This window comes from Priapulus caudatus, unplaced genomic scaffold, assembly GCF_000485595.1.
Source record: "Priapulus caudatus unplaced genomic scaffold, Priapulus_caudatus-5.0.1 Scaffold690, whole genome shotgun sequence".
Classification (NCBI taxonomy): domain Eukaryota; kingdom Metazoa; phylum Priapulida; class Priapulimorpha; order Priapulimorphida; family Priapulidae; genus Priapulus; species Priapulus caudatus.
The window spans coordinates 148,536-158,582 of NW_014577751.1; the positions used below are offsets into that span (position 1 = coordinate 148,536).

General features: G+C 40.3%; 1 protein-coding gene across 1 annotated transcript in view; it reads left to right on the plus strand.

The window, feature by feature from the left end:
- The window catches only part of LOC106812818 (chromodomain-helicase-DNA-binding protein 1-like), a 21,472-nt gene that overhangs the window by 3,043 nt on the left and 8,382 nt on the right, over nucleotides 1-10,047 (plus strand). Inside the window, exons 4-15 of the mRNA XM_014816802.1 lie at nucleotides 787-955; nucleotides 3,348-3,460; nucleotides 3,726-3,829; nucleotides 4,090-4,207; nucleotides 4,944-5,074; nucleotides 5,507-5,646; nucleotides 6,860-7,021; nucleotides 7,638-7,745; nucleotides 8,350-8,520; nucleotides 9,434-9,556; nucleotides 9,767-9,872; nucleotides 9,999-10,011. Coding sequence (XP_014672288.1) covers nucleotides 787-955; nucleotides 3,348-3,460; nucleotides 3,726-3,829; nucleotides 4,090-4,207; nucleotides 4,944-5,074; nucleotides 5,507-5,646; nucleotides 6,860-7,021; nucleotides 7,638-7,745; nucleotides 8,350-8,520; nucleotides 9,434-9,556; nucleotides 9,767-9,872; nucleotides 9,999-10,011 — 1,458 coding nt within the window. The remainder of the gene's footprint in view (nucleotides 1-786; nucleotides 956-3,347; nucleotides 3,461-3,725; nucleotides 3,830-4,089; nucleotides 4,208-4,943; nucleotides 5,075-5,506; nucleotides 5,647-6,859; nucleotides 7,022-7,637; nucleotides 7,746-8,349; nucleotides 8,521-9,433; nucleotides 9,557-9,766; nucleotides 9,873-9,998; nucleotides 10,012-10,047) is intronic.

Consider the following 10,047-nt stretch of genomic DNA (forward strand, 5'->3'; position numbering starts at 1 on the left):
GCGAGTACATAAATATTGTCTGTTATTAATGCAGTAATTATACAATCAACATGGTATATATATATATATTTATATGTATATTGATTTATATGTATATATCGTGTATATCATATACATGTTTATATATTATATATGATATTACAATATCTCTATAGTTAGATCTAGTCATTGTCGCACTTGATTTGTGCATGGGAGTGAAAGTATCTATGACGGTCGTGTAGAGATTTTGCCTTCTCAGGAAAAAACGCTTCGTCTCTCTCTCGTCTCTCTCTCTCTCTCTCTCTCTCTCTTCTCTCTCTCTCTCTCTCTCTCTCTCTCTCTCTCTCTCTCTCTCTCTCTCTCTCTCTCTCTCTCTCTCTCTCTCTCTCTTTCTCTCTCTCTCTCTCTCTCTCTCTCTCGTCTCTCTCTCTCTCTCTCTCTCTCTCTCTCTCTCTCTCTCATCTCTCTCTCTCTTCTCTCTCTCTCTCTCTCTCTCTCTCTCTCTCTCTCTCTCTCTCTCTCTCTCTCTCTCTCTCTCTCTCTCTTTTCTCTCTCTCTCAGCTCTCGCTCTCTCTTGCTCTCTCTCTCATCTCTCATCTCTCACCTCTCACTCTATCTCTCGTTCTTTATTAATCCCATCTCTCTATTTTTGCTCCCTCCCTCGCACATTATCTTGCTCTACATCTGTGAAATATACGATGACCGTAATAATTTTCTAATTTTAATTATACATTTAATTTTTTATTTTGATTACTTAATTTATATAATCATATAATTTCATAATATACGTAATCGCATCCGTTCAAGCGTGGCAAACCGACGATGACGATGAGGAGGATGGGAAGACCGCAGGTGATGCGCGGCTCGGATGCTGGAGAAGATGTACTCGTGATGAAATCCCATGCGCCGGTAGCAGGGATGCTGCTTGTTACGTCGAGCACTGCCAGGCCGGCTGCTCCAGTCATACTGCCCTCTCGTAAGCACCTATGATTTTAGGTCTAGAGAAAAAGTTCGTTGCCGTTGCTCAACTATCCGTCCGGTCAAGATGAGCTTCTGCTTCCCTTTAGATATTAAAATCATTACTATAATTATAATAATTATAGATAATTATATTAAAATTGTAATATATATATATATAGAATCATAAAATTTAATAATATTGTTGCTAGGTCAGGTTCTCAGTTTCTATATGGGCCATGCTCAGTAATCTCAACTTTGCTGCACTTGGTTACTAAACATTGTCTGTAGAGCGTGACTGCAAACGGTGTAGAGCTACCTGGCAATCGTACCAAATAGGTCCATTGCATGGTTGACACTATGCCACGTTGGGTATAAAGTGACAAACTTACTACCAAGAGCATACTGAGTATACTTAAAGGCTCACAATGTGCATCCAAACGCTAATTTCTACAGCTACTAGACTACAAATTACTTCGTGGCCATGAATATATCACACTACCTTATGACAAAATAAACTCTAGCTCCATCCAATTTCAGCTGCGCGTGTCTATATAAAACGGTATTTTGAAAATACTCCAATGTTGTTGAAATTCTCCGATGTGTTGACGATTTCCCCAATCTCCAAGCCAACGTCAGCGGGATCTGCCGGTACAGCGGTACGGGCGCCAGCAAAGATAAAAACAATGGACTCACCAAACCAAGTCGATGTACGGCTTTTGAAACAAGTTAGCCGTTGGCGCCTGATTACCTGATTTCGCACCTCTTCTTGTATGGAACGCGCAGTCAAATGCCGAAACTGAGAGTTTTTACTTTTGTCATAGGTAGTGCTGAGTATGCATGCTCACAAAGTAGTTGCTAGTACTAACAAAAATATGTGCTAAAGAATTTTACATAATGTGACGCTATTCTTAGGCCGAATAGCACTCTGTAGACAAATGTATTAGTATTAGCTCTTGATATATATATATACTATATCAGGAGTAGATAATAGGGAAGGCGTGTGACTTCAATAAACAAGGGAAATTCGTCATTTACTAGCCTTAGAATACCTATGATTTACTATGTGTAACTCAACCAACTTGAGCTCAAATCGTACACAGTACATTCGCCTAGCATCGTGCAAAATCGTTTCCTCGTATACACCAGCAATCCGGAGATACAGACTAAAACGTACGACACGATTATCCATTCTTTGGCCATCAATCCGAACGTATTGTCCGCCTAAATTGAAACAAAAGACTGCTACTAACGCGCTCTTGCACCCTCGGCGAGGCGGTGTGGCTCGCTGGGAGATTGGAGCTGGAGCTGCTGCTGATTGCGGTGGGTGTGCGTGCGTGGGGAACATACCAGCTGTATGCCGGTATGTAGCTGTATGCCGGGTCAAAGGTTATCTCGCCGAGTGTTGCGTCGATGTCCAATCTCCCAGCGAGCCACACCGCCTCGTCGAGTGAGCAAGAGTGCATTAGTAGCTGTCTTTTGTTTCAATTTAGGCGGACATACATTCGGGTTGATGGCCAAAGAATGGATAATCGTGTCGTACGTTTTAGTCTGTATCTCCGGATTGCTGGTGTATACGAGGAAACGATTTTGCACGATGCTAGGCGAATGTACTGTGTACGATTTGAGCTCAAGTTGGTTGAGTTACGCGTAGTAAATCGTAGGTATTCTGAGGCTAGTAAATGACGAATTTCCCTTGTTTATTGAAGTCACACTCCTTCCCTATTATCTACTGATATATATATATAATAATTAGTATATATTATATATATATATTTATGTATTTGATTATGATACCTATAATTGATACTACCTATATATTGATAGATAAACATCAGGTTTAGCGTCGTAAATTAACTTGCAAACGCCACCGCCAGATGGCGCTAAGACAAGAGAAACCCTTTCGTCTGTTGTATCGCCTACACTATATTTAGATTCTAAACCGTTCACTTCGGTGTGCGACCGTGTGAGCGTATCAGGGCCGCGAGTGCCTCTGACATAATTTTGTTGGCTCCTAGTCTCCTACTGAAGTGCATGTCGGCATAGTGAGGTCCTTAATACATTTAATTTATCCACAATACACTTTGATGGGTCTGGAGTCTGAACGCATACACAGTCTCTTTAAAGAGACTGGATATAGTTGAACGGCTACTGATTTAACACGTGGCGCCACAAAAGTCTAACCGCCACTGGTGTAAATTCAAAGTATGACGTCAGGCTGCCAGGCAGGCATAGCATGTGCGCGCTGTAGGTAACGTGCGTGACCTTTACGCAAAAACTCTGTATCGATCGCTGGTCGAGCGGCTACCAGCCCGGCAGGCTGCCTGTTACCGCACCGGATGCATAATACTTCCATTCATAACTACTAAATACTATTTTATAGAAAATGTATTGGATTTTGGGCAATACAGGTACCAGTCTACATCACTACCAGGTGGATGGAGTGAACTGGCTAGCAGAACACTACCATCGACATCATGGCAGTATACTTGCAGATGAAATGGGTCTTGGTAAGACTGTGCAGGTGAGTGGCTCAATCATGAAGAAATCCGAAGCTTAGCTATAAGATACTATAGGTACCTAATTGGTTATCCCACAATCAATAAAGAGACAAATATTATACCAAATAGAGGTTTAGGAATGCATTACTATCTACTAACTTGCAGGTGACTTATAGCAGATCTGTGTTTACGCATTCACATGGGGATATAATATTATGCTTTATATGTGTGCATGTGTATATTCATGTGAGAGTAAAGGGTACGTATTCAACTGCTTTCTATTTATAGACTGTCGCACTATTTGTGTATTTACGAGGAGAGATCAAGACAAAGCCCTTCCTAGTGCTGTCACCACTCTCTGTTCTGTCTAACTGGCAGACAGAGCTAAAACGGTATACTTTTCTTTCATAGTTATAGTTTCCTTTCAACAAAATACAATATCATATCTCTAGCTCATTCTTATAAAAACATAAGAGAGTACAAGGCTTAATTACTAAAAGTTCAATATTCATTAGCCGTGGATTAAGGCTAGTGAATGATGGACTTTAAATAATTCAATTTATTGATATGCTGATTGTTATTTCTTGCAGCATTTTAGCATATTTTATAAAGTATAAATAAAAGTGAACATTTTTTCAAATGTCCTCTGCAGGTTTGCACCAAAGTTGGACCTTGAGTTGTATGTAGGTGACAAAGAGAAGAGAGAAGTGCTACGTGACAGGTTGACAAATGTAGACTATGAGTATGATGTCCTGTTAACTACATATGAGGTAAAAAAACAACATCAGCAGTTGGAGTTATTGAAGCCACTTACAGTCTAACATGCCATACGTTGTCACAAAGAAACACAGAAAACGAAATTCATTGGACCTGTCAGACAAATGTATTTCTGGACCTGTTTGTCTAGTAGAAACAAAGATTTTGCAATCCCTGCAAAGAATCATTCAAAATTAGTTATTCAATGCACTACTATATGTGAATCTGCACAGAGAATCACTGATTGTCGATTATGTACTTGTGTCTTCACCTATAGTAGGTTATGTAGTTATGTAGTTATGTAGGTTAGGTATTATGTACCTATGTAGACACAAGTTGTAGGGGTTAGTAAGGCTTCATAAAAAAATTAAATACAGATAGTGTGTTGACGTCACTGTCACAACCATAGAAATAATAATATGGATAGACTATAGGTGTCTCTATATATTTCAGTGGTCACAACAGTGCATGCTACATGGAATGTGTATGCAGCCTGGTGATATTTCCTGAAAGCTTTACAATGACAGCTAGAGATCTGGTGTCGATGTGGTACATGGTCATAGTAATTCTTTTGGTGGATGCTTGCTTGGTATTCTGCACAGAAGACCATAATTACTTTTGTTTATAGATTACTTTTAGTCCAGCCCTAGTCTCCACGAGGAGAGAAGGAACTAAAAAGAGAGAAGAAGATAGATTACTTTTAAGAATGCAATGCCCTAACACTGGTAATTTTCTACCTCTGCTATCAAGCTATTTCTAAGAGATGCAGCGTTCTTCGTAAAGACGTCGTGGTCGGCCATCGTAGTCGATGAAGCTCATCGTATTAAGAACCAGGAATCACTCCTGTATGAAGCACTGACAAGTATTGACAGCAAACACAGGTACCGCCGTGTTGCAACTTAATTCTTCCGCAATCTTTATTTCTGCTACCCTTACGTTGTAGCAGAGATGCAATCGGTTGAAGTTTTTTAACTGGCAGTAAGTACAACATGATTTAGTAGCCATTTAACATTAATTATCAATAGCAAGAACTCCCTCTGCCTCTGTCGATGCATCCACTGTTTGTAAATATCATCTAGCAGGTGATGTCATGTTGTATAATGGTTTGTATGCTGGATTGTCATCTGATGTATCCAAATGCTCCAGTAAATGTCTCTACACAGGCAGGAACATTGCTAGTTCATGGGGTGCCTAAACAATTCCGCAATGCAACAACACGCTCTCATATTACTCCAGTGTATTCTTCTTATTTTAAAATGAGATGCATTACGATTACTAGTATCTTTGTCTCATTGGCGTCTTGATTACTACAGGGTGTTATTGACTGGAACCCCGGTGCAAAACAATCTAGCAGAACTATACTCCCTCCTCCATTTTGTTGCACCGAGAATCTTCACGTCATCTCAACGAAAGGAGTTTGTGGATACGTATGAAACCATTCAGACTGATGAAGGTTAGAAGACATAGCAGCAGAGTAAATGTTATTAGTGTTGGCGGAATCGTTATTAATTTATTGATAAATGAACTGTTACACAACCAGATTGATGATCAGTGAGTCATCGGTCATATGCCGAGATAAATCATCATCTTGAATATACCGATACAAATCTAATGTTTAACATTTGATAAGTCTCTTGGGGGTGGAAACAATTGGAAATCACTCACAAAGTAGGTTTAAAATTTTAGAAGCATGGCAAGAATATGCACCTGTATGCAGGGATGAGAATCTTCCACATATCCGCGGAAATCCGCGGATTTCACAGTCCCAGGGTCGATTTTGTGAAACGTCTAAATCCGTTGAGAGAAAATTTTAGAGGGTGTTAGAATGTACAAATTTTCATTTTACAGTCCCTTAAGCGTTTCCTTTCCTGATGTCTGATCACTGTGGGGCTCACAGACTTGCCTTGGCAGCAGGACAAGCCGCTAAAGTTGTTCAATATGATAAAATATCTACTGTAGTGACGATGCAGAAACAAATTTGAAACTGCCTGGACAATTCTAGTGTTATGATAATGACAGTGCAAGATATACTCCCTGCAGTGTACTGTAATATGCTCTGTAACAATTCTGTTCTGTATGTGTCTCCTAATGCAATTTTATGCCTTGTAAGTTGTAAAAATTCAAAAACTTCCTGAACCCACTGACCAGGCTTTGCCCTCGAGCTGACCCCCCCCCCCCTCGCTGGACCCCTGCTATTTTCAGCTGAAAACACAAATTGTCATTCCCATCCCTGTGTATGTCAGTGATAATAGCGGAAATCTGAATGGCTTCATCTCTGTTGGTTGTATTTGCCAGGCAGGGTTGACCTGTATAAACTGCATTAGGTCAGTATTGCAGATCGAATGGCAAAGGTCAACGCGAGAGAAGATATTTAACTTAAAGTATAGCACTGGAGTTGAGGAAAGATGCAGTTGTGGCACAAATTTCAATGCCTCACACTGCTCTCTATGAGTTTGGGCTATGGGGTTAACGTGGGAAGCTTAATCTTCAGTGTGAAAATCAAAAGGCAGCAGATCAAATAGATGTTTTTGAGGATATGGCTCATCAGAACTAGTAAGAAACTAAAAACATTGATCGTTTGTTTTCGTGACACTATTTACAGGACTGTGACGTATACTATCTTCTGATCTATAGTGTTTATTTGTGTATATGCATCTATTTTACAGAATTGAGAAAGGAGATGCACAGCCTACTACAGCCATTTCTGCTGCGTAGAGTCAAATCGGAAGTAATGGCAGATTTGCCAAAAAAATCCGAAGTCATCTTCTACCACGGTCTGGCAGTGCTACAAAAGACTATCTACAAGGCAATACTGACAAAAGACATGGGTAGGATATAAATATGGTGTAAAATCTATCAAAATAGTTGTGGAAAATGCACCTATTGTGTGACATTATTGTATCATTCGCCCATATTAGGCCCAATAGGTGGCGCTATATTATTTCCTAAAGCCATGTACTTGGGTGGTCACTCTACTACGTGGCAGGCTGGAGTGTGGCTGGAATAAATCCTTTGTTGAGTTTATATATTATACGTCAGCTCTTACGACTTTACTTCTAGAAATACAACATATTGTATCTAAGTTTTGATTTTAACTGTTTAAATATTCGTTTAACAAGGCTAGGACATCGATGCATACAGAGACTCTCCGACTTACGAACATTCGAGTTACGAAATTTTGATGATACAAACAATTTGCGCAAATGGTGATTTTGACTCGCCAACTCCTGTGTTCACATATATGTTTACGCTATGTACACTTCTAGGTTACTCGATGTTCACACGTACATATACTACACTAATGTACAATACTGTATACGTACGTACATATGTTCGACTTACGAACAAATCGACTTACGAACGACCGCTCGGAACCGAACATGTTTGTAAGTCGGGGAGTCTCTGTAATGATGGTTAGTTGTTATTGTTACTGCATTGTTGCAGAGTGGCTGGGAAGCTTCTTTGCTCAGCAGGCTCGTCCAAAGAAGGTGAACATCCAGAATGTTCTCATGCAGCTGCGCAAGTGTGTCAACCACCCGTACCTGTTTCCTGGTGAGTGTGTACTAAACGCACACTAAATGCACTAAATGCACTAAATTTTAACGTTTCCTGATGATTGAACTAAATGTGCATGTTCCCCGATGAATTTACTAGTGTTACGCATGTTACGTGAGGCGTGTACTAAATAGGCTTGTTCCATGACAAATACACTAAGTGTGCTTGTTCCATGGTGAGTGTACTAAATATGAATGTTTGATGGTGAGTGTACTAAATATGCATATGTCTGCTATGAGTGTACTAAGTGTGCATGTTCCATGGTGAATGCACTAATTAAATGTGCACTGGTACTTGCACTACCCTACCTTAGCCTGACTTGCTCGCTAATTGTGTGTAATCCCTGGCATTGCACTAATTTAATCCATGGTGATGTACTGATTAATTCCTGTTCATCATTTAGTCGTCTAATTGTACTCAGAGAATGTTTAAGTGCGCTAGAGTTATAATGAAGTTGGGTTTTATCTATGCCCTAGTGTCCAGAGATATCATTTAATGTTTGCTTACTTAGCTTAGTTGTCGTCAGTTAGTAGTGTTAGTTAATTACTCCCTTACAGTATTACAGGGGGAGAGCATCACAGCTTCTATGCTTGCATTATAGGTGTAGAGCCAGAGCCATTTATGATGGGTGAGCATCTAGTCGAGGCCAGTGCTAAGCTGTTTGCCCTTGACCAGCTTCTCCATTTCCTAGGAGTCAATGGACACAAGGTGTTACTCTTTTCTCAAATGACCGCTATGTTGGACATTGTGCAGGATTATCTTGGTTACAGAGGTAGGTCTCAAGGGCAAATATACGCTGTCGTAAATCGTATAGGTTTTCGGAGTTGGGAAGTAACTTGTTTCTCGGGCAGAAAGTATTTGCTGCCAGAGGGAAAAGCTGGTAGCAAACCTACTCATCTAGGCAGGAACATGAGATAACCATAGTAGTTCCACTCACTCCTGCCCCAACGTACTGTTCTATTGCTACTGTCCATAAGGGGGCAGATTTGGTCTCCTAGTCGTGTTTCCCCTGATTGTTAATCCTCAATCTTGTCACCCATGTTTAATGCAAGTGGCATGTCAAATGAAGCATAGCCGGTAATGCTTGGTCAACGGGATTTGAGAGAAACTACCCCAAACAACTGGTCAACAGAAATTTCCTGTACCTTTAGTTTTTTTTTACTTTGGTTTATTAGGATTTTCGTAGCAGTAAATATCTGCTGCCGACAGTGAGAGCACACAGCAAACTGACATTGTAGGCAGCAGAACAGCTGCTTGCTGCCCTTAATATCGAACCATAGGTGTTTATTACAGGCATGCTCCAATTCAAGCTACAAATTTTCCAGTATTACTATCAGGGAAAAAATACCTTTTTTTTATGGGAGCTCTTTTTCAAAAGTCTGTGGAAAAAAGAGCTCTCGTCAAAAATTTTACGGGATCTATTTTGAGCTTCACGGGAGCGATTTCGGAGGTTTGAAGAGCGAATCGCTCATCGCTCCTGTGTATTTTTTACCCTGGTTGCTATTACATACAACTGCAATGCATAGGTGATAAAGCTTCCCACCTCAAAAACCGTGTAAGGGATATTCACGGAGTAAACGCCATCACCGATTGAATCTGACAACAGTGGAAATATTTATTTCCAGTTTAATGGTTGCGTTTTCGTCCGACACATACGATAGTGCTAACCGAAGCTTTATGTCTAGGCTACAGCTACGAGAGATTAGATGGATCGGTGCGGGGCGAGGAACGTTTTCTGTCCATCGAGAACTTTAACAAGCAAGACGACACGTTCATCTTCTTGCTCAGCACTAAAGCTGGTGGAGTAGGTAAGAGATATGTTGTGATAATGAGTGGCAGAACGTAATAGCGTATGGATTGAAAACATCGCATGCTGAGCAGATGAGAAATGGAATGATCTTCCCCACGCTTTACATAATGTAAATCAAGCACTCACGTTTGGCTTTTATTGGAAATGATCTTCCCCACGCTTTACATGGTTTAAATCAAGCATGCACGTTTGGCTTTTATTTGAGCAGGGCTGAACCTGACTGCAGCTGATACGGTAATCTTCATTGACTCTGATTTTAATCCACAAAATGACCTCCAAGCTGCAGCGAGGGCACACAGGATAGGCCAGACAAGGTGAACATTGTAAATCAACAAATTAACGCTTGTAAGCCTTGTAATCAACCAGTAATCACTTATTTGCCCTGAATCAAAATCACGCAGTATCTTTGTTTTCTAAACTGGTTAATTACGTCTTTATAGCTGTACTGTCTGTGTAACGAAAAGCCAAAAAAACTTTGCCAACCTAGTA